General features: G+C 38.1%; 1 protein-coding gene across 2 annotated transcripts in view; it reads right to left on the bottom strand.

Annotated features, from left to right (window-relative positions):
* ARHGEF28 (Rho guanine nucleotide exchange factor 28) overlaps positions 1–25,237 on the bottom strand; it is a gene marked incomplete at both ends in the record, with an annotated part of 271,821 nt that overhangs the window by 57,641 nt on the left and 188,943 nt on the right. For both annotated transcript variants that reach the window (XM_080715727.1, XM_080715728.1), the window contains 9 exons: positions 429–607; positions 8,303–8,379; positions 9,912–10,166; positions 12,827–12,944; positions 14,343–14,465; positions 19,749–19,996; positions 21,794–21,934; positions 23,069–23,196; positions 23,274–23,418. In XM_080715727.1, the coding sequence (XP_080571853.1) occupies positions 429–607; positions 8,303–8,379; positions 9,912–10,166; positions 12,827–12,944; positions 14,343–14,465; positions 19,749–19,996; positions 21,794–21,934; positions 23,069–23,196; positions 23,274–23,418 (1,414 nt within the window). The remainder of the gene's footprint in view (positions 1–428; positions 608–8,302; positions 8,380–9,911; positions 10,167–12,826; positions 12,945–14,342; positions 14,466–19,748; positions 19,997–21,793; positions 21,935–23,068; positions 23,197–23,273; positions 23,419–25,237) is intronic.

The following is a 25,237-nucleotide window of genomic DNA, read 5'->3' as shown; positions in this document are numbered from 1 at the left end:
TAAGACATGATCCCTGCTCTCAAGGAGCTTCCAATCTAATTAAACACACACACATACACATATGAATATACACATAGAAAATAAAAGCTACAAAGAAGTATGAGACAAGCACCACATAAATGCCTCAGAGATCAGGTGTGAATGATTATGAGCTAGGGAAGAGATGCATGGACTGGAGAGGTCTTCACGAAGCAGGCGAGGCAGGAGCTGAACCAAAGCACACGGGCAGAGGGGAGGGGAGGGCTGGACATGCAGGGAGGCGTGGGGAGCACAGGGCTTCCAGTGAGGCACCATCGCAGGCAGATGTGGGGGCAGGGAGCAGACTGCAAGGATTGAAGCAACACGTTCATGCAGGGGAGACATGGTTAGATTCTTTTTCTCAACTGAACAAGTGTATTCCATAGATCATAGACAGAAATAAATGTTACCTTTCTACTGCCTGCTGGATCCGCCTCATCCAGTTATTTCGTTCCTCCTTGGAATTGGTGTGAATTTCATACATCTCAGGACCAATCGATGAAGCACTTATCAGAAACATTCCTCTCTCCTCATTAGCAACTTCTCTTGCAATAAGCTTCTGCAGGGAAATAACTGATGGCTTCTGGTCCTGCACAAAATAGGAGGACGGGCAGATGAAACCACATCCTTTCTAAAGTAAGACTCACACCAAATACATGAAAACTTTTATTTTACTTCCCACCGTTTCAAAAGAGCTGTGGAAGTTGGTAAGATCCCCAATAGAGAGGGCATGGAGAAGAAAGGTTGGAAAGAGAAGGTTGAGGGGAATGTTTCTCCTTAAGAATTGGTGGTACAAGCTGGGAATGGTGGCACATGCCTGTACTTACAAGGCTGGAATAGGAGGATGACAGGTTTGAGGACAGCCTCAGCAAATGTAGTAAGACTTTCAGCAACTTAGTGAGACTATGTCTCAAAGTAAAAAAAATATAAAGGGCTGGGGGTGTAGCTTAAAGGCATAATGCCCTTCAGTTCAATCTCCAGGACTACCAAGAACAACAACAACAAAAGAATTGTTGGTTTATAGGACAACTTTTAAAAAGATAGAAAAAAAAACAAAAAGTATGAAAAATATAAAAATGCTGTGGTTAACAAAGGAGATATTTTTCTAGGAGGATATGGAATAGGAAACAAAATATCAAATGTAATAATGATTGAAAAAGAGGACAGACCTGGATTGGGCAGTGAATAGCAGTTGAGTTTTAAAGCAGAGATAGAAAACAAAACCCAGAGCTTAAGGGGGTGGACTGTAAAAGAAAGAAAGAGGAGGCAAGACCTTCGATTCCCCAGTGGCGCCAGCCTCTCCTGCTGCTGCCTGCAGATCCCAGGGACAGAACTTCTACAGCTCTACCTCTAGATGTCTCTTCTCATCAACGAGAAGAGTCCCTAGTGAGGCACTCAATGAATGTCTGTAGACCCAGATTTAACATAATTCCACTAGAGGGAGATAGAAAGTAAGTCTAAATTTTGACACCCATCTTGCGATTTAATCACCTGTCCTATGAACATTTACTGTGGCCTTTCAATGCCCTGTGCTAAGCCCTGGGGATGCAAAGATAAAGACAACCCTTCTAACACTGACTTGGATACAGAGCTGAAAGAATAATAAAAAGAATGCCGGAGCCAGCCGACAAAATTACGGGTTCTGAAGAGAGGAGTGAGGATGAAAAGAATTCAATTCTAAGAATTTGATTCAAAGAATATTTAATTCTATCATGGAAGGATCACCAGTACACTCCCGGGTCGATATCTCTACTGACCGATCCCGGGTTTATCACTCTCCCCTATGTACACAGTTCCAGGTCAATCAATCCCTCGTGCCATCACCACCTGTGCGCATAACAGTCAGGTCAATCAATCCCACCTGAGCTTCTCTCAGACCTTGAACGTTCCATGACACCAAACCTTATTGACTCTGGGCAAAGGACAGTCAGAAGTATTCTTTTAGGGGAAAATGTTAATGGCTCCCCACAAAAGAACGCAACTGATCAGCATGGGGGGTCAAGATGAAGACCCTGCTTGGGTGTGTGGCTTGCAGACTTGGCTGCAGTGAGTGGCTTTGATTCTTCCTTATGATCTAACTAGTGCCTTTATCCAGAACAGGGCACTCTATTCCTCCATGCAGACTGCTTGGCGCAGTCTAATATATTAGTATATATTAAATATTAGTCTAATATATTAGTATATATTAAAATGTATATTAAAAAATGGTAAAGAATAAAGGGGTTAGGTTAGAGAGGTAGTTCAGTGGTACAGCACTTGCCCAGCATATGCAAGACCCTAGATTTAATCCCCAGCACTGCAAAACAAAACAAAACAAAACAACAACAGTAATAGCAATAATAATTTAAAAAAAACAAAAGAGTAGAATGTAGCATTAATTAAATCACTACCAAACCAGGAGGCATCAAGGACATGTATGTTGAGATTCCTACTAATCATACAAATGGTAAACAAGAATTCAAATCTCCAGGAGAATGCCGGGCGTGGTGGTGCACGCTTGTAATCCCCGCGCTTGGGAGGCTGAGACAGGAGGATCATGCAGGTTCGAAGCCAGCCTCAGCTGGTTTAAGAGACCCTGTCTCTAAATAAAATATAAAATAGGTCTGGGATTATAGCCCAGAGGTAGAAAGCCCCTGGGTTCCATTCCCAGTACCATAAAAATAAAAAAATAAAAACAAATCTCCAGGAAGAGGAAACACATTTGCTTTTGGAGACAGATGTAAAACACTGGTGACACAAATGCCCAATTTAGCCTTCTGAGATATTTTATTTGTGCCATAGCATTTAAAAACCATTAAAAATATTTAAGTTGCCAATATTAAAAAATGTTAGATTCCACCTTTGTAAAAAAAAAAAAACTTGGACTTCCGGGAAGATGGCGACCGAGAAAAGCGGGGCTTAAGAGCCCCGCTAACAACCAATCTCCATTACCACAAAATGAGTGCCTTTCATAGCCAGAAAACACCATCACCAGAGAAACAAAAAAATCACCAGGCTCCAGAGAGAAAGTGGACTGAGAACAGAGCTCAGAGCCACAGAGGAGATACACCGGCCTCACGCCCGAGGACGCGGCAGCAACGCCATACTGCTGGCGGCAGCGGCGAATTCACCGGACGGCTACAGCAAGCCGAGGTGAGCCGCTGTGGAACAGCCAGGTGGGATTTCTCAGCGCAGGGAGCATCTAAAGCTCCCAGTGGCTGAGCTCAGCACACGCTGCAGGGATTCAGAGTGGAACTCAAAACCAAGAAGAAATACGCCAGCCTCACGGCCAAGGGTGTAGCAGCAGCGCCATATTGCCACCGGCGGTAGCAGTAGCGCCATATTGCCACCGGTGGCAGCAGCAGCGAATTCACCGAGTCCAGTACAGCTACATCTGCGTACTCAAGAACAGTGAGTCAAATTGCAGGCCCCAGAGGAGAAATCCCAGTACTGTTCTCCCTGGGACTTGACCCAGTGGGGGAGTGGCGGTGGCAGAGATATCACACCATAGGAGAACGGGCAACCTGGCACCCCCCACAGTCTAAAGCAGCCTCTATCGACTCTCTGGGTCGGAGACTCTGTGATACAACCCAGTAAAGGAGTAGTGGGGTCTGAGATACTACTGACTCGAGATCCAGAACACCTTAAGTGAAGTCATAGTGACCCAAGGGAAGAACCCAGAGAAGGCACAAACTTCTGAAATCATGGGAAAGAGGAATAATACTAAAGCAATAAATGCCCACAACCCCACAACATCAGAACCCGATAAAACTGAAAATCAGAGATTTCTAGAAGATCAAATCAGGAAAATAACTGTAGAAATAATAGAGGTGCTTCAAAAAGAACTCAGAGAGAGCCAAAAAGAGATAAAGGATGCAATTAATGAAGTAAAGGCCTCAATTCAAAGCACAAACAACCGATTAGACCACATGGAGAACAGAATCTCGATCTTAGAAGATGATCATTCCAAAAATTAACGCATATTTTCTAATCTAGAAAAAAAATATCTGACAGCAGGAATCTGACATTGAAGAAATATGGGCCCATTTTAAGAGAGCTAACCTAAGAATAATTGGAATAGAGGAGGGAAAAGAAAGTGAAATCAAAGGGATCAACAATCTCTTCAAGGAAGTAATAGCAGAAAATTTTCCAAACATAGAGCAAGAGGTCGATACACAGGTCCAGGAAACTTATAGAACTCCCTTTAGACAGGATCGGAGAAGAGGATCCCCACGCCACATAATTGTCAAAATGACCAATGTGGAAGCCAAGCAGAGAATCTTAAAGGCAACAAAAACAAAGGGCCAAGTGACATTCAGAGGCAAACCAATTAGAATCACTCCAGACTTCCCAAACCAAGTCATGAGAGCCAGAAGGGCTTGGAGTAACATATTCCAAACTCTGAAAGAAAACAACTTTCAGCCAAAACTTTCCTACCAGCAAAACTTTCTATCAAATTAGATGGAGAAATAAGAAGCTTCCATGACAAACAGAAACTGAAGGAATTTATGTCTTCAAAACCAGCACTAGAGAAAATACTCAAAGAGATTAACTACAAAGAAGAAATAGGTAACACACACCAGAACCAGGGAAACAAGATTTTCCATCCAACAGACAACTAAGATTGGTTATCTGTGGAGATTCATTATTTATGTTAGTCTTTTACCTATCTCTAAATGTTATTGTTTGCCTTTATTGTTGTTAATTTTTAGGATTTCTAGTTGGAATATTAATATACCTTCAGATATAGCAATTGGAAATATTTTATCCCATTCTATTACTAACTGTTAACTCTGTTTACATTGTCTTTGGATATACAATAGTTTTGGGTTTTTTTTTTAGGGAGTTTGTATACTCTTCTGTTGCCTGTGCCATTGAAATCATATCGACGAAATCACTGCCAATTTCAGTGTTGTGAGGTTTTATGACCCAGATTTTCTCCTAAAAGTTTATAATCTTAAGATTTATATTTAGGTCTTTTATCTATTTTGAGTTAATATTTGTATATGGGATTAGGTAAGGGTCCAATTTTATTCTTTTGCATGTAATTATTATTTTTAACAATATTTAGTTAAAAGATTAATATTTCCACCACCAAATGTTCGTGGAAACCTTGTCAAAAATAACTTGACAATATAGGGAAGAATTTAGCTCTAGGCTTTTATTTAACTCCAATGGTTTATATATCTGCCTTTAGAATAGTACTACACTGTTTCAATTATTGTAGCTTTATATGGTTTGAAATCAGAAAATATATATCTTCTAGCTTTGTTCTTTTTCAAGATCATTTTGGGTATCTAGAGTCCATATTCCATATTAGGATAGATTTTTTTTCTGAAAAATAAATATATAAATATATGATAGTTTCACCAAAAAAAAAATAGAAAAAAAATATTCTCTGGTAAGAAAGAAAGTAAAAAGAAATATTGAAATGTTATCTTTAAGTCATCAAAAGCTTGGTATCAGACAAATGAAACTGTTATGAGAGATTAACATTTTTAATTTTGGATAAATTGCTATAATACTAGATGTCAACCACTAAGCCAAGCATGGGAGGGAGGGATGGGGAGAGAATGGGGTGGGGATTGTGTGGGGGCTCACTGGGTGATGTCTGCATGTATGTCTACAAAAGTTTGTATCCCACTATGATGTATGAATACAGTGCACTAATAAATAAATAAATAAATAAATAAATAAATAAATATGAACCCCCCCAAAAAAAACTTTAGCTTTCTGGGCACATGGGTAAAACAGAATCAATACTCTAGGCCCATGTGCTCATTGAAAAACACTGGCTATTGCTGAGGAGGTGCTGCCCTGTCTGAGCTGGAGCACATACTCCTGAGTCAACCTCAGTCCCCACCAGTCTCTACTGTCCTTGATGCTGAACTTGGGTTTACTCATTTACATTCCTGCCCAAGCCCCACAGACACTTGGAGGTGAAGACGACCCTGGATGTAGGGGCACAGGGAAGAGCTGCTATCCTTAGTCCTCACTCAGCGCTGATTCTATAGCTAACGACTCCACGGTGATGAAAAGATCTGAAGGTTGTTTCATATTCTGAAGCTCAACATGTGTATGGCCTTTTTATTATTTAATTTTTAAATTGCCTTCTTTATTATTTAGGAAGTTCTTCTTAGGCTCAGTATCTCAGGACTTAGAAAACAAATCTACTTTTATTTTTTTATAAATGTGGTGGGTTTGGGTCCTACCTCCTCCAGCTCAGTCCTCTTTAAAAATAAACAAGCATGCAAACAAACAAAAACCTCTCTTCTGAGGACACTACCTAGCTTCTGGCTATCTCCTAATTCATCACATCTTCTACAGCATGTAGAAGATAAGCATCTACTACAGAAGGTTCTTCTAGAGGGCACAGGGAATGGAAGGAGACTCTTACCTGTGACTCCTAGTGTGAGGACAACTTTCTGAAACATGAAGGTGAGAACTAGGACATGAGGATATTTGTGCACCCCTCGCTAATGCTTCAGTTCTCAAAGATATTCACTGTAGGATATTTACAACACAGGGGCTGTTGTCAGATAGATGTGACTAAAAAGTATATGATCAAATAGTAAGGAGAAAGATGTTGCTTTCTCTTTTAACCACTGATACTGCCTTCATGAGTTTAACTACATTATCAGGCTAACACCTTCCAAAAAGAACATCAGCAACATTTAACCATTGTTCATTGCCAAACACATTCTACCAAGAAGAGCTAAGTTGCTATTGCCTTCATTCTGGTAATTGGCAGGTTGTCATTCCTGACCTCCAGCTGAAAGGTCACTGTGGTCTATGGGTAGCATATACAACTCTTCAAGGCCATGTAAAATAAGAGCTATATTTCAAGCCCTACTGTATTTTGAACATTACAGCTTAATCTGAATCTACAAGCAATATTGCCCTAGAGAACAAGACAGTTGTCTTTATACTACATCTAATTCTTGGTCAATCAGCAGGTCATTGGCTTGTAATACACCAAAGAAGCAGGATTTGCTTCTCCTTCAGGTCTCTGGTTTTGAAATCTTGGTTATTACAAAGATATAATGTGAACATTTCTCTTTCAGCCTGGCCCTTGCCATTCTACAGGTGGAACCAAATGGTCTCCGCTTTCCTAATTTTTATTCTCTCTGTTCTTTCAGGGTATCTTAGATAATAGCATAGAGGTAGCTGAACAAATTGGTACCTTTTCATAACATCTGCAGTAAGCACAGTGAAAATGTATCAGGGACATGGGGGATTTGTTTAAGGCTTCTTGTTATTCTCTGTTATAGCTCTATGAAAAGGCCTTTTCACAACTAAACATCATTGTGCCTATGAGAAGTGGTTTCTGATCAAGATGAAGGAGGCTTTTGAGCCAACCTAAGGAGCACAGATGGGCAGGTGAGGTGTTCTCCAGCCTCTTCCTGGAGGAATCCCACTGCTAGGCAGGCATAATCTTTTTTTTTTTTTCTCTCTGAACAGTAAAACAGAAACTTTATTAAGCTTGTACTTTTCCAAAACCAGACAGAATTGATGATACCCACTAACATACCCAAAGAGCATATATTTACTGGATAATGAACAGTCACATCTTACAGAGCCACCTTTATACTGTCCACAGGAATATTGCATCATTCTCTCTAACAGGGCCTGATGCTCCACAATGCTAACAAGGCATTAACTAATGACACTTTCCCTCCCTGCACCATTTTGGACCACATAGCTGCCATGTAAGAAATGTTATGGTAAACTGGTTTTTACTGCTAGTCTATATCTGATTATATGCTGATGAAGAGATTAATCTATACATTATAAAAGTGTTATGTGAATGACCTTAGTCAACAGAATCAACTGTAGTAGAAATAAGAAAGATTGTTCCTAGATGGTGTCTTCTTGTTTGGCAGAAGGAATATCACCCAGTGTTATGAATGGGATTAGCAAGCAGTACAACATATTAAAGACACTATTCAGGCAGAATCGAGGAAAAAGAGATGCTGTAAGTGACCACTGTTCCCAGGACTAACATTTTAGTTGCTAGATCTGAGAGAAGGAGATTGGGGAGGGGGGGATAGAGGAAAGGCCAAGATAGCCAGACAACAGGGAGGCTCTTGGGGGCACAGGGCACAGGGCACCATCTGACACAAAAGTAGTACAATATTTGCACAAACTAACTACTAAACCAATGGTGAAATCACTGACAATAATGGGAATATAGTAGGGACATATTCTTCTCAGTGATCATTTTATTTAACTAGAAATTTTAGGTATTTTTTAAGAAAACACAGGATTAAATCTAAAAATATGCATTGTGTGGTCATATACTTACAATGGCTGCAAAAATGTATTTCTGGTCTTTTTCTTGTAGAAAGAGCAGCACATCAGTTAGAAGTACAGCTAGAATATCTTCAAAGAAAAAAACATCACTAGCGTTAATGATGCAAGCCATGATTCAAAGGCCTTTATTAAGTACTGGAATCTCATGCTTGAAACTTAAATAAATATAACAAAAATTTAAAAAAACAAGGCTTAATCTAATTATATAGCTTTTATTAAAAAAAAAACCTCTGAATTCTGATAGCTAAGGACATGTAGAAAGCTCGGCAGAAATTGCTGTTTACATGTATAACTATGTGTAACTGTGGGTATAAGTGAGTCTCCAATAAAACAGAATTTGCAGCTTCAAAATGAAAGAAAAATTTCCAATAAAAAGGTCCTAAAAGACTGGAGTAAGTTCTTTTACACTGAGGCGGGGGAGTGCTTCATTAAAAATGTTAAGAGGAACCTTCTGCATCATCTTTTATTTGAAGACTTGTTCCTTGCTTCAATCTAGATCTGAGTAAAATTTTAGTCTCTATCCTTCCCTTGCCAAGTGTTCTCAGGAGGCCACCTCTGCTACGACCACAGCAATCAACAAGTTGCGGGTTTTATGGAATGGACAAAGGGAAAGGCGGGGTGCTCTGTAGATGTGGTTAATGCTCTTTCAATATGACATTGTAAACAATGGGATCAACAAATCCCATTTCAGACATTAGTTATCCTCCATCAAAACATAAGTAATTAGAATTTAACAAGTGCTTTCTCTCTTTGCTCACCTAAGAAAGTTATGTGAAGTGTTAGGAACAAGGTGACCAAACCAGTGGTTCTTAACCCTGACTGCAGAACTGTGAGGGGTAGAGAAGAACTTATCAGAGGAGCTTTTAAATAACCCTCTGACCTGGACTACTTCATCCCCTGACAAAAATCAGAATAGTTGTGAGGATACTTAAGCATCAGTATTATTTACTTATTTGTTAGCTCCAGAGGTGATTCTCTGTGTGGTCACAGTAAAAACCGTGGGTCAGGCAAGGTGCTTGGCTACATGATCAGTCCTTAAGAATAAAATAAAATGCTTTAGATTCTAACCAGTTTAACTGTCAAGGTAATGCCCATGGACAAATAGTAGCATTGAAGGAAGGTTTATACCAGACTTGGCATGTATGTGGATGCATTCTAGTACTCTTACAAAGATGACATTCAGAGTATTTTCCCTTCTCTCCTTTAGGGTCTGATAACCCCAGGCTGGCCTGGCACACAATGGTCTGTCTCTGTGTAGATGTAATGCTTTGCTGTCAACACGCCACATTTGCCAGAATAATATTTCTATACCAATAATTAGCAGAACTCTCAGCTCCGGTGATTTCAGACATCACCAACTTACAAATTCATTAAAATACATGTGAAGGTTGTTGTTTGGGGACAGCAAACTCCTGTCAAAGATTTGAATTGCTGGTCACATTTGCCTAACGGACTTTACAATTTGATCTTTCAACTGAAAAATCAAGGGTTTGTGTGTATACGCCTGCAATTCTAAACCATTTTCTTTGGAAACCCTGATCTCTGCTGATTGAATAACACATATGGAATGAAGGAGAAATTGGTCTGTGGAGCCACGGTACCTTTGAAACGGCCCGTAGCAGTCTTCCAGTAAACAAGGCCATCGTGTAACAGAGTCCGCTCATCACTTATCAATGCTTGCTTCCTAAACACGTGGCCATTTCTCAGCTTTGTGTAGGTTTTGTTTTCAATCTTGTTTAGGATCTCAAGCCACTTTTGGTTTTTCTCATATTCGTTGACTTTCAGGTCCACAGCTGCAATCATATCTTTAATTAAACATAGGGCTTTGCATAAGTCTTTATGTTCTTCAGTTTTTTCTGAATAGGAAAGAGAAAAAGAACACCATGCAAAACAATAAGGTGGGGTATTAGGAAAGGTAAGTTTTTTTCTTTAGTTTTAAAATATAGTCAAATGTATCATCTAAATCACAAAAATTTCATAAACAAAATGTTGGATTAAATTCAAAAACTATATCATCACTTTGCATTCCTCCCTACCTCCCCACAAAAGAATCATTACAATATTTGATTATAAAATGTTTGTATAATTTTATTCAATGTTCCTTAGATGACAATAAGATATCTGAGTTCTAGGGGACATCTAACTTTTTCCCTGAAGTAGGGAATGTGCCATAGACTAATTCAGGGCCTCCTTCCACTTTCCTGGATCTAAGCAATCAAGTAATTTATTTCCATAGCAAGTTTCTAAGAACTGACTCCAGCTATGAGCCATTCCTGTGCCCTCTTCAAAACTCAGCCACAGGGTGACTTGACTGGATCCCAGACTCATCTTCCCTCCTCGATCCTTTCATAAAAATAATATTCAAAACTATATTTATGGCCACATTAGCATACATGTGACTATGTTACTATTACAATGAAAACTATTTTTGGTACTGGGGATGGAACCCAGGGGCATTCTACCTCTGAGTTATGCCCCCAGCCCTATTTTTTATTCTTTATTTTGAAAGAGGTTCTCACTAAGTTATAGACAGCCTCACTAAGTAGCTAAGCCTAGCCACGAACCTGTGATCCTCCTGTCTCAGCCTCCCAAATACTGGGATTACAAGTGTGGGCCCCCACACCTGGCTTCTGCTTTCTTTTTGTTCTTTCCTTTTTCATATTAGAGGAGGACATAGGGAGTCTCACTTTTATTTTTATTTATTTTTTTGTGGTACTGGAGATAGAACCTAGGGGCATTCTACCTCTGAGCTACACACCCAGCCCTATTTTTTTATTCTTTATTTTGAAACAGGGTCTTACCAAGTTCCAAAGGACCTCACTAAGTAGTAGCTGGGGCAACCGAGATCCTCCCATCTCAGCCTCCCAAATGCTAAGACTACAAGCGTGCACCACCACACCCAGCCTCACTTTTAAATACTCACTTTAGATTCTGTCCTAGATCTACTATTGCATATAAACCAGGTCCCCAGGTGAAGAGGATGAGTACTAAAGCCTGGGGAGCGTTGTCAGGGGAAGTCATGTGAGCCAACGTCTCCAGAAGCACAAGGAGCAACTGATCTCCGGTGAGGTCTGACCTGAGAGGTGTCCATTCAGCCACCATGCCTCCTGTTCCAGAGGAGCCGTAACTCATACTCAGGGCTTTGACACACATAAGGCCATTACTGCTGTTTATCTTACCAGGAATTTGGCTCAAGATGATTCTTGATGTAGCACTAGTTGAATAACACAATCTGACAGATTTGGGTCCTTGCCATATTGTAGTAAACTTGGGGCAGAGAATGTAAACATACTATGAACTGGAAAGACTTAATTTTGCTTCCATTCTTTTACTGAGAACAAAATTTGTGGGGCTTTTTCTCTTTATATTATTCTCATATTCTCTTTCATATTAAATTTAAGAGAGCAATAAAAATGGGACATGAAGAACAGATGCTACTGTTTTCCCCTGGAATTAGTCTTAAATGTGGCTAATAAAATGGAAAAAAAATATGTATGACTATCTCACCTATACCTCTTCCAGAAAAAGTCAGAAGTTGAGTATCTCTCACTACTACTTCAATTGTCTCTAAGTCCTCTGATAATAAGGCAATAAAAATAGGCCCCATTTATTGAGCACTTTGCTTATATCAGACACTACTGGTATACTGAGTATTTTCTGAAACAATCTCACTTAATCCTTACAACAACTTTAATATAGGATTATTATCCTCATTTTGTAATGGAGAAAAACAGATTTCCAGTTAATTAACTTGTCCAACTAGTGAATAGCAAAGTCAAACATATACACTCATAATAGAAGTTTATACAGCTTCAAATCCATGCCCTATTAACACTACCGCCCTGATAATAATTTGTACTCAAGATCAATAAGTAGCTTGGAGTAGGTTTTTTATTCATCATTCATTCATTGTGTTGACATGCATTTGTTGATTGATAGTCTAGTCTATATCAGCCACTGCACGAAACATTGAAGATATAGCCATGAACCAGATAGACACAGGCTTTATAAATCCAATAAGAAGCTCATAGTCCAGCCAGAGATCTGGCAATAGTTTCTTTAAAAATTCTCAGATGTTGTTACTCCCTGGAACATAAGTTGATATGATCAAAAAAAAAAAAAAAGGCTCTTCCATATCAGAATTCTCAATGTAATAATTGACTGCTTGGAAGAACAGACAGTGATATGCTCAAATGCATCAGGTTTCACTGGTCTGCTGTGAAGATAATAGAATAATGAGAAAAAGGATGTATTAAGAAGGTCCAGAAATGGGGAAAATACACTGGGGAAGGAAAGGTCTTCGTATCTTCTTACCCTGCTCAGTTTGAGCTCCTTGTAAGATTTCAAACTACTAGAAAGGTGCCTTATAAAAGGTAATTGCTCGAAATTCTAAGGTTTTAACAGTTTTCTCCTAATGAAAATCCTTATGAATCAGAGGCTACCAAAATTTTCAAAAACCTCAACTACATTTAAAATGAATAACAGAGACAATGTTGGCTCAGAAACCAGTACTCACCCTTTGTATACTGTAAAATCCTCTCTACCAAGACCGGGTATTTTGTGATGCGCTGAGTGACCAGAAGGATGCATTCTGGAATCCCTCGGCGTCGAGCCAAAAGATTGCTATTTCGAAGCTTAAAATATACATACATTTTTATATTTACAAATTCTATTTGTATTTACTTTTCAAATGTGAACTTAATAATATAAAAACTACAGTGTAATTCTCTTCAAAATTAACATAATATTTAATATTATTTAATTTTAATTAAAACTTGATACTTTGTCACTAAATTTTATACTTTGTCGCAAATTTTCATATCCCAATACTCCAAGATTTCAAGAAATTTTTAAGTTACTCTGATATATTTGTAATTAACTCCAAAAGTGAGTAAATTATCGGGATTTATAAATAGCAAATGATTTTGAAAAATAATCAGAAATTGAGCCAGGTGTGGTGGCTCACACTTGTAATCCCAGCATTCGGGAGGCTGAGATAGGAGGATCGTGGTTTGCGGAGAGCCTCAGCTACTTATATTGAGGCCCTCTGCAACTTAGTGAGACCCCATTTCAAAATAAAGAATAAACAACAGGGTAGGGGGTGTAGCTTGGAGGTCAAATACCCATGGGTTCTATCCCCAGACCCGCAGAAAAAATTAATAATAATCAGAAATCAAAGCTAATTTTGATCATGCACTTGTAGTTTACTGTTTGTTTTTCCACCATGTCTCCCATCGCATTTGTTATTATACATTATAGCACTTAAAAGTTCCTTCTAATCAGAGCAACTTTTCCCTAAATATTTAAAAATATTCCTTAAGTTTTCAAGTCTTCAACACACATGTACATGAGGAAAAAAATAGAAGAGAATCTGGTAGCATCCTTAAAATGGCAGATAAAAATTTAGAATCTGGGAAGCTTTACAAGACAAATTTCTTCCACACATAAACTGGAAAAGTGGGAGATGGGGGAAGAACACTCAAGTTAAAAAAGATTTAAGAAATGAAACCACCGTATACAGTAAGTGAACCTTGTTAGATCTTGATTTAAGCAATTCTATGTCATGAGATAAATAGTGAAATCTGAAGATATCAAAGAATTTTTGCTAATTTATTTAAGTGCAATTATATCATCATATTCTTAAAAGATATATCATTTAGAGATACATAATTCAGATAAAATTATATGATGTCACATATCATATAATAATGGGTTCTATGTTTGCTCTTAGTTTGGTTTTTCTGATATATAACTTATCAAGGCATGAAAGGTCTTCCCAGAATATTGCAAATATTCTCAGAAGTTTAGAGGCCATGACCTCACAAACATAACATACCAAAGGAAATGAGTTGGGAGAAATATTTTACTAACATATAGAGACTTTCCATCTTTGCCACAGACCCACCATTTCCTTCTCCTTCCCTTGAAAACCAGACCAAGAAATGAAATTTGTTTAAATCATATAAGACACAAGCATGAACTGCTTCTCTATGCTGGTTTACCAGTTCATAATAAAGTTTTAAAATACTTGCCTTAATAAAATTTTGAAACTTTTTATTCTGCTGGAGTTCCTTAAAGAGGCTAACAGCTTCTTTGTGGTGACTACAGAATTCTCCATATATTTTCTTCAATTTACTTGCATTTTCTTCTGAAAACTGAGAAGAATAACATCTCAGTAATGGTTTATAAATTTAGTAAGTCCTAAACACAGAAAAGAACATGCAATTTTCATATTTTTCAAAGCATTCTTTGCAAATAAAGAACAAATATCATGGAATTGCTAAACACAATCACTTCTCCTCCCGACACACTTTTTAAATTAAAATAAAAGAAAGGGGCTGAATGGTAAGGGTTAACCTAATGGTACTATATTTTATTGAACTATTACAATCATCAAATAGCCAAATGAAAAATATTCAAGGTCCTCTATTCTTTTTTTAGTTTTTGTGCAACTTTATGATTTCAATTTCTAGTTGTAATATTTTTACATATTAAGTATCCACACATCACAAATGAATTAGTAAGCAGGCTATCCAAGATGAAAAGAGAAAAATAAATACCCAGAATACCAATTTACTAACTGAGGAACTAATGAAAAGAAGAAGAGATGCGAGATGGAAGTTTCAATAAGCCTGACCTGCTGAAAAATACTGATACAAAAATCTGCACAGAAACCAACTTAGAGTCATAGGGTGGTCTTGAGAGAATGAGTAGAATAATTTGACTCTTGTCAACACTGATGATCACTGCAACAGAAACCAGAAAATATTCATCTCCCCTTGAAAAGCACTAATATTTACACTTTATTTCTGATCTTCTAATTTTTGCTTACAGTTTGATCTATGTTTGAGGTTCATGTATCACAAAAGATGATCCTTAATCACTTACCATTGATAAAAAAAAATCTATCAAAGCACATAGAGGACGTATACTAGAACTATGCAATGCTTATGGAAGAAATAAAAAATTTAAACAAATGGAGAGCTATCACATGTTCATGGATTGAAAAAGTCAACTTAGTAAAGATGTCAATTTCTCCAAATTGTTATACAGGCTTAATGTAATTTTTATCTAAATCCCAGTTTTATATAAATAATGCTATCCTAAATTTACATAAAATGCTAAAAGAAATAGAATAGCTAAATAATTTTTACAGAATAAGAAAGCAGAACTCAGTCTTTCAATTTTGATGTATTATATAGCTATAGTATATAGTTATTATAAGTGTTTGGAAAGATAGATCATATATATATATATATATATATATATATATATATATATATATATATATATATATCTGTGAAACAGAATAGAAACCAAGAGTTTACAATGATATTTTTGACAAAGGTACAAAGCAATTAGACTCCATATACTAAAAACAAGGGGGGGGGGGATCCAAAGTTTTATAACCATTTCTTTTACAAAATATACTCAAAATGGAACAGAAACTTAAATGTAAAGCTTTATAAAAGTATCAAACTTTTTGGGAAAAAATCATCAGAGAAAATCTTTAAGATCCAGGATTAGACAGAGAGCTCTTAGACTTGAGACCAAAACACAATCTTTAAAAGAAAAATGAATAAAGTGGAGTTAATCAGAATTGGAGAAGGCAAGTTACAGACTTGGAAAAAATACTTATAAACTATATATTTCACAAGAACTAATATTTAGATATGTAAAAGAACTGTAATATTCAACAATAAGAAAAACTCCAAATGGAAAATGGGCTTAAGATATGAACAAACAGTTCACTAAAAAGAATCTACAGATGACAAACATATAAAAATATATTTAACATTACTAGACATTAGGGAAATTCAATTTAAAACCACAATGAGATTTCACTATATAACTTTCAGAATAGCAAAAATACAAAAATTAACATTAAATGTTGGTATGGAAACAGAGAAATTGGATCACCTGTACATTGTTAGATTGGAAAGTGGTATAATCATTCTGAAAAACCATTGCCAATGTCTGTTTTCTCTTTTCTTTCTTTCTTTCTTTTTTTTTCTTTTTTTTTTTTTTTTTGGTGGTACTGGGGGTGGAACCCACCCAGAGTTTCTACCCCCGGGCTATACTCCCAGACCTATTTTTTATATTTTATTTGGAAACAGGGTCTCACTAAGTTGCCAAGAGCCTCACTAAGTAGCTAAGGCTGGCTTCGAACCTGTGATCCTCCTGTCTCAGCCTCCCAAGAGCTGGGATTACAAGCGTGCGCCACCTCACTCAGCTTCTGTTTTCTAAGTTGACAGTTTCTTAAAACCTACAACTATAATACCACCCAGAAATTACATTTTTTTTTAGTTTACTGTGATGGAACCCAGGGGAATTCTACCTCCAAGCTGCACCCTCAGCCCTGTTTTTTATTCTTTATTTTGAAACAGGGTCTCACTGAGTTGCAAAGGGCCTCACTAGGTAGCTGAGGCTGGCTATAAACCAGGATCCTCCTGTCTCAGCTTCCCAAATGCTGGGATTACAAGCGTGCACTACCACACCTGGCTCTAGAAATTGCATTTTTTAGCATTTTCATAGAAAAAATGAAAGTTTGGGGGCCGGGATGCAGCTCAGTAACAAAGTACCTGCTTTGCAAGTGCAACACTCTGGGTTTGATGCCCAGATCCAAAAAGACAAAAAAAAAAAAAAAAAAAAAAAGAACCCCTTTAGGAAAGTGAAAGTTTAAGCTTCCTAAAAAAAATCTGTACATGAATGTGTATAGTAGCTTCATTTGATTCAGTAGTTCCAAACTGGAAACAACAAGACACCCTAGTCTACAAGTGAGTTCAATGAACTGATACATTCATGCCATAAAATCCTACTGATCAATAAAAAGGAATGAACTACTGATATACACAACCACTGGATGACTCCCAATTATGATGACTAAAAAATATGAATCTTCAAGAGATTATAAAATATGCAATTCCATTTATATAATATTATTAAAATGACAAAATTGTAGGAATAGGGAATAATTAGTGGGTTGCCACTAGAGAAGAAATGGGAACAGGAGAGGAGGCATAGCTGTGAAAAACCAGATGAAGAATTCTTGTAATAGAAACATTCTGTATCTTGCCTGTATCAATGTCAATACCATGGCCATGCTCCTGTACTTTATTATTGTGAGATGTTACCATTGGGGAGAGGGTAATTCAAAAACATTTAAAAATTTAAATACTTAACTCCAGACCCCACCCCAATATAATAGAAACTAAAATCACTAAGAGTTGGAGCAGATTTCTAATTTTTAACAATCTTCAAGTGATCCTTATGTATCTGAAGTTAGAAAACCATTGTTTTGTTTTGTTTTGTTTGTTTGTTTGTTTTTTGTGGTGCTGGGGTTCCTCAAAGCCCTTCTACCTCCAGGCTACACTCCCAGACCTATTTTACACTTTTTATTTGGAAACAGGGTCTCTTAAGCCAGCGCGGCTGGCTTCGAACCTGCGCCATCCTCCTGTCTTCTCCTCCCAAGCGCAGGGATTACAAGTGTGCGCCACCACGCCCAGCAGAAAACTGTTGTTTTAAACCATGTTGCTCATGTCTATAATTTCTGAGTAATACCAAGTGTGATCACTGACCAAATGACATCACATTCCAGCCTAGCCTTCTGAGGTCACATGGAGCCTCCATGCTTAGACTGTGGTATTACCCAAACTCTCTTTTCATACTTGCTTAAACAGCTTGTCTTTTCCACACTCAGACCCATTGTCTGAGGATGGTGCTAGTTTATTCCTCAGGAAACACCTTTATTTACAAAGTACTAGGGGTCTTCTTGCCACACCCATTATGCTTGGGTGTGGCCAAGAATTGGAACATAAAACAGATTAAGATGCTGGGTGTGGTGGCGCAGGTTTGTAATCCCTGTGCTTGGGAGGCGAAGACAGGAGGATCGCACAGGTTTGAAGCCAGCTGTGCTGGCTTAAGAGATCCTGTTTCCAAATATAAAAAAGTATAAAATAGGTCTGGGAGTGTAGCCCAGAGGTAGAAGCTTCCAGGAACCCCAGTACCACCATAAATAAATAAATAAATATAAATAAATAAATAAATTAATTAATTAATAAAACATATTAAGTCTTTTTCTCTGAACACCAAGGATCCTTTCCCCAAAAGGAAGGTTGGGCCTCATCCAAGAGACCACCGGGCCCATACTAAATGACAGATAACTTCTGAAACCTTGTTCTCAATTTAGGCCCTGGGCTTATTATGCAAAATAAATAAATAACTGATGCATAATTTTTGTTAGCTATTAAAGGAATTTAAAAACAAAAATGTTCAAATGATTAGAGTAAAAATCATAATTTTTATATCATAGAGAAATGCAAATGACAAAGTAAAAATCTTGCATTTCACTTTTTTTAATTTTTTTTGTACTAGAGATTGAACTAAAGTAGGTTCTACCTCTGAGCTATACCTCCAGCCCTATTTTATTTATTTTTATTTTATTTTTTATCTTGAAACAGGATCTCTCCAAGTTACTTGCAATCCTCCTGTCTTGGCCTCCCAAGTGTGCACCACCACATCCCAACTTTCAGCATACAATCCAACAGCTTAATTCTACTACTAAATGCCACAGGATGAGACTGCTTCAAAAATTAACATTTTTTGAGAAGACGGCATTGTAGTATCTACCTAGGAAAAGCCATGCTAAAGCAATTATATATGGGTCTCCAGGTTTTTCCCAAAGTGTTGAAGGCAACTGTAAAATGTGGCACTGGAGTGAATTCTGGGGTTCCCCCCAAGTGACCTGCTCATTCAAGAGACATTCCTAGTGCTGTTCCAGGTGTGGAAACACAGTAGTAATCAAACAGACATGAATCCTGCTCACTGGGACTTAGTCTGGTGATGGCAAGTGCTTCCCCTAAGTGTCACCACAGATGTCCCAAAATATCACATTCTTAGTTCCCCTTGATCAAAGAGCAGATTTTGATTCAAATCCCAATTGTGTCACCTATGAGATATATAAGAAAGTCATTACCTCCTCAGCACTTTGGCTTTTATATCTAAGCAATGAAAAAAAAATTACATCTACCTCATAATAGATTAAAGCTCTAATGATAACAGATCAGCCTTACACTTGTCAGCGGGACTGTCACAGGCCCACTAGGGAGCTGTGATATCAGAGAGACCATCACAACAGAAAGTCTATGCAGAATGTCCATTAGGGGGATTCATGTGTGACTGTGACAGGTACAGGCAGCACTGGGGACTGGGATGGTCCAGCCAGGTCTCATGGTACCCAGAGTCAGTTGTTGGCTGCTAGAAGCTCTCTGGCATCCATCGCACAAACTGACATCAATTAACATCAAATAAAGAAAAACCAACCAAACCTATCAGTCAATATTGTATTGGAAGCAAGTTCACTTTTCCTTAGGTTTTTAACTGTAAAGAGTCTGCAAGCCTTTGTTTTTTTGAGGCCAGGGCCTTTAAACTTTTCTTACCTGTTGTACCAAAATATCCCCGATTTGATTGATCACAAAATTCCTGTCATTTCCAGCACAAGATTCCTGCTTGCGCTCCTTCAGACTGTAGAAGAAATGCCTATGTGTCTCCAGCAACTCGTCTAAGCAGGGGAAGATTCTATCCACCGTGCTATGGTCCAGCTGCAGCTCCTCCTTCATGCCTTTCCTGAAGACCTCAGACATGATGAGCAGCGTCTGGATGTGATGCATTTCTGTTTGCATCAGCTCTGAAATGAGTGAGTACAAACGTGTTCCAAACAGCTTTAACAAACAAGCGTCCCTGTTGACTTAGCCTAGCAGATCAGTGATGAGTTATACAACTAAAAAAGTAAGGAATGTTTAGGAATAGCAAAGCTGCTTCCAATATAAAAGTCACCACTGGTTAATTCAAGCTCAAATATTATTATTTTCTAATACACACACACACACACACACACACACACGTGCACACACGTGCACATGTGCGCACACACACACTCCAATATATAAAAATTAAATGTATCTAAAATTCTTATAACCAGGTAGCATATGTAAGTCCTTCTGCTAGGAACTAGGTTCTATTTTGACCTGAATATTCTATAAAAAATAAGTTGGTAGTGTATTAAGCCTTCTTTCTTTCTTTGGTTTTTGCATTGAGTAGAAGCAAAATTAATTTAGTGAATTAATTTGAACTAAATATAATAAAGTTTCTCAATGCAGAAAACAGCAGTCCTTTCTTTTGTAATAAAGTTTCTCAATGCAGAAAACAGTAGGATCTTTAAAGTTTCACTTTTCAGTAAAAAAAAATGATATATCACAATCACAGGACACTTAGGAAAGTGAAAAAGATGACCCATAATGGAAGAAAATATTTGCAAATCATTTATCTGCTAAGACATCATTTGTATCTAAAATATAGAAAAAATCTTTTACAACTCAAAAAGGGGAAAAAATTAAAAGTGGGCACAGGATTGGAATAAATGTTCTTCCTAAGAGGTATAAAAATGCTTGATAGCATAAGAAAAGATGCTCAGCAGGGGTGGGGTGTCCCCAGAGCCCCTGCCTAGCATGCAGTCTGGGTTAGATCCCCACCACCTCAGGAACAACAGCAACAACAACAAAAAAAGATGCGCAACGTCATTAGCCACTGGGGAAATGCAAATCAAAACCAAAATAAGACATCACGCATACCAAGGTAATTATAATAAGAAAGATGGGCAATACACAAATGTACGGAGAAACTGGAATCCTCATAGGTAAGTGGTAGGATAGAAGACAGTCTGGTGGCTCTCAAAATCTTAATAATAAAGTTGTAATATGTCTTCAAAAGCGTAAACAACCCAAAATGTCCACCAACTGAGGATTGGATAAACCATGTAATATTAGCTATAAAAAGGAATGGAGTACTGACATAATACACTAGGATCAACCTTGAAAATATGCGAAGTGATAGGAGTCAGTCACAAAACACTGCATATCATATCTTTTATGTTCAATGTTTAAAACAGGCAAATCCTTAGGGACAGAAAGTAGATTCATAGGGACCAGAGGCTGATAAAAGGTAGAAATGAGAAAGGGCTGCTAATGGGCACAAAATTTCTTTTTGAAGGAATACAAATATTATGGAATTAGATAATGTTGATGGTTGTTCAGCTTTGTTAATTACACTGAAAACCATTAGATTGTACAATGTCTGGGGTGGATTTTATAGCATGTGAATTATACCTCAAAAATTTAAATACATTATGGGAGTAAATTTGCTTTATACCAGGTACATGGAACATTACATTTAAGCCTCTTAGCTCAAGATGGAGGAGGGGAGTTGACAATCAAACGCCATGCCTCACGACAACTTTGTAAATCTGAGTATCATCCTCTCCAATTTACAGGTGGAGAAGCTGGGGTCTAGTGAGTAAACTGATTTGTCTGAGATCAAGCAAATAGAAAATGTTAGACCTGAGATTCAACCCAGTTCTAAGTGGTTTCAGATTCCACGCCATTTCTTCCGCGCCACACTTCTGCCTCAGGACATTTGAAATGCTTACCAAAAATGACATCCTGTCTTTTTATCACGTCCTTTTCCTGCCTACTGCAAAATGAAGGATCCACCACGAGACTCCAGGATTCTGCTTCAAAGTCCCGGGCATCACTGCTGAGGTCACTCCACAGAGAAGAATCCACGACATCTAATAGGTGTTCAGAAAATAAAAAAAGTACAGTAACATACAGTACAATCAGACCTTTCAAGTGCCCTGGTTACAGACTCAGCACACCAAATAAACCTGCTGTGAACCCAGAAACAACTCAGCCAAGATACTGTCATGTGAGGCTGAAACACCTGAAATCCAGGTTGACGAGATGGTTGAAATCAAGGCAGCTTTCATGGAGTAAAGAAGAATCAGATATTAAAACAGCAATTGCATATGTGGGAAAAAATTGAAGTTTGTTTATTTTGGCCTGTACTTTTTGGTTTTATTTTTGGTAACCTTCAGAGTTCATAATATGCTTACAGAACCTTGAGCCCACTGATTTCTTTTGCCCCAGGTTATTTTTCTCTGTTTACTCAAATCTGAATTTTGAACTCGTCATTTTTGCTCTTGATTTGGCAAGGCACGAAGTGGAGTTTGGACGTGAGCTGCAGGTGAGTGCAGATGTTTTTGACAGAATTGGACACACATACACAAACACCCTTCAGGAAGACTAGTCCCTGTTTGCTCCAAACAGCACTCATTAGGGAGATTCTGACTCACAGCAAGAGAGATGACATGATGATGGAATTAAAGAAACAGGCTCCCTGGGGAAAGCCTACTCCTCCCTGCTCCCCTTGCTTTCCTTCCATTTGGTTTCCCTTCACTTATTGGAGACAAAAGTCAATTCTCCAGATTAAACCCTGATCTATGAAATGTGCTTTTAAAATGAAATAAATAGAAGTAGGAGACAAAGGCTGGAGACAAGTATCCCATGAGATAGGCAAGACTAGTCTTAACTAATGAAAGTATGTATTTTGATGTAGGAGCCTATTTCAATCCATCAGTACCTGTACAATGTTTTTTTAATTATAAGCACACAACATATTCCATTTTCTTCATTGTATTGTGACTTATTCTTTGGGGAATATAGCCATTTAAAAATTGCATCATATTTTCTGGCTATATCCTTCAGGACTAAATTTTCCTTCTATTTAGAAGTCGAACCTATAACAAATAAACACTGTGAAACAGACTTCTTTTAAAAAGAACAAAAGAGTACACTTCAGAAGACATTCCTTTGGGAGAACGCTCACAGAAACACAAGTAAGTGGAAACATATCTCCTCCTCACCTTCCATCATGAAAGACTCCGTGGAGGGGGAAGAGCCCATGGATTGTAACAGCTCATCGGAGTGAGACCTGTTCCTCCAGTTGTTACCATCACCCTCAGACTCCAGGGATGTTGCTGACCTCCTGAAGCTGGTGGGGAGGAGAGAGAAGTCAGCCTCTGCCAGCTTCTCTGAGCTGTGAAGATGAGACAACACCCCGAGCCTTACCTTTCCAAGGTGGTACCCGGAACGCTTCTGGACAATGGATGAACCTGCCCTGCCGTGTCCTTCCTCCCGGTAGGCAAGCCAATAGGCATGGAGGATGAAGGGTGCAAGGAGAGTCCAGGCTGCGGAATGTCTCTAACTGAAGAACCTGGAAAGCAGAGTGGATGCTTCTTATGGTTTGCATAGAAGACAGTAATTATGAGTGAAGAAAGTCACTTCCAAGCCAGAAAGCTAAACTCTCAGTCTCTTCACAGCTGCCACAAGCCCAGCCTCGAAACTGGTCTCCCTGCTCCATCCTGGCACTTGCCTCGAATGTCCACCCTCTCCACACTATCCCGTCTGCAGGCTTGCTTTTGCACCTCCACTTGGAGATCACAGGTGTTTGGGATGGCACAAGAAAACAAGAAAATGGAATGGGGAAACACTGGCCAGCTTTTCCATAAACCACAGCTTGTACTCTGTAAAGCTGGCTTTAAATAGATGCAAGGTGTTATTAGCACTGTTATTAGAATGCATACTGTAGTATGTAAACAAGCATGCACACAAAGAGAGCAGGTCAAGGGAATGGAATGAGGCTGTGGAGTCTGTTCTGTACGGTATAAGAATCTCACAGAAATGAAATCTGCCAGCCTCGCTGGGCTATTCTCTTTCACATATCAAAAATTTAGCTGGGTGTGGTGGAACACGCTTGTAATGCATTCGGGAGGCTGAGACAGGAGGATCAAGGTTTGCGGACAGCTTCAGCTACTTGGTGAGGCCCTTTGCAATTCAGTGAGACTCTGTTTCAAAATAAAGAATAAAAATAGGGATGGGGGTGTGGCTCAGAGGTAGACTGCCCCTGGGTTCCATCCTCATATGACAAAATAATTTTAAAAAAGTAAATAGTAAGCCGGGCGTGGTGACACATGCTTATAATCCCAACATAGCTCCAAGATAGAATACCCCTGGGTTCTATCCTCAGTACCACACACACACAAAAAAAAAAAAAGAAGAAGAAGAACTCTAAATAGTGCTTCCATACTTTTCTGGCCAGTTCTAAAATGTTCTGGGCACTGATAGATATATTTATATTTGGTATGAACTATAAATGACTCTCATAAAAATATTTTAGTCCATAATATCGGAGTTGTAGTATATGCATTCTCAAGCAAAAGGTTGAAAATATATAGATCACAGGATATTACAAAGAATTTAATATGTTAATTATTTGTTTTCATGATTACCATGTAAAAGGAAGGATTACATGGTAGTTTATGAATTTTAATTATTTTCATACTTAATCTTATGAAATCAAGAAGCACCTTCCCCCTGATGTCAAGGCATTTTTTAGGTCAAATAGTATGACAGTTATTACTGCCTGCACTATTGTAACCTTCCAGAGCATTAGACCCAACAGCACGCTACCATGACTTTACATATTATCCTCTAATTGTTCTCTAATTGAAGTGGTTTTTAAATGTATCAGTCACACTCTGTTACATCATTGAAATGAAAAGCTACCATCCACTTAAAATTCCTGCCACATATCGTGAAATACACAGGAAGAAATGGCAAAATCTCTCATAATAGAGCAAAGAATTTCAAACCTAGAAAACAATGCGACTGGTTTTTGCATGTCATGCAAATAACTCTCACAGGTTGCAAATTATTTTCAGGAGAAACTTTTAAATTTCTGCAATGGAAAGGATGAAACCACCAAATTTAAAGATGTACAAACAGGACTCCGGTATGCCTTGTAATTTCACTGCCTGCCTAAGGTACTAGTGATATAGCCTCAAACACAGCTGGTCAAAGCACTGGAGCACCATGAAAATGGACAACCGGACTATTAAGAATTTGTGGACTCTAATCTTAAAGATTTTTTTCTACTGAACATTGTGATTCTTTTTTTTCTTTTCTTTTTTTAAATCAAAATACTGGGAATTGAAGCCAGGAGTAATCTACCATAAAGCTACATCCCTACCCCT

The sequence above is a fragment of the Muscardinus avellanarius genome (assembly GCF_963383645.1).
Source record: "Muscardinus avellanarius genome assembly, chromosome: 1".
Lineage (NCBI taxonomy): Eukaryota > Metazoa > Chordata > Mammalia > Rodentia > Gliridae > Muscardinus > Muscardinus avellanarius.
The sequence above is the reverse complement of the archived record's forward strand: the minus strand, read 5'-3'. Positions and strand labels throughout refer to the sequence as shown.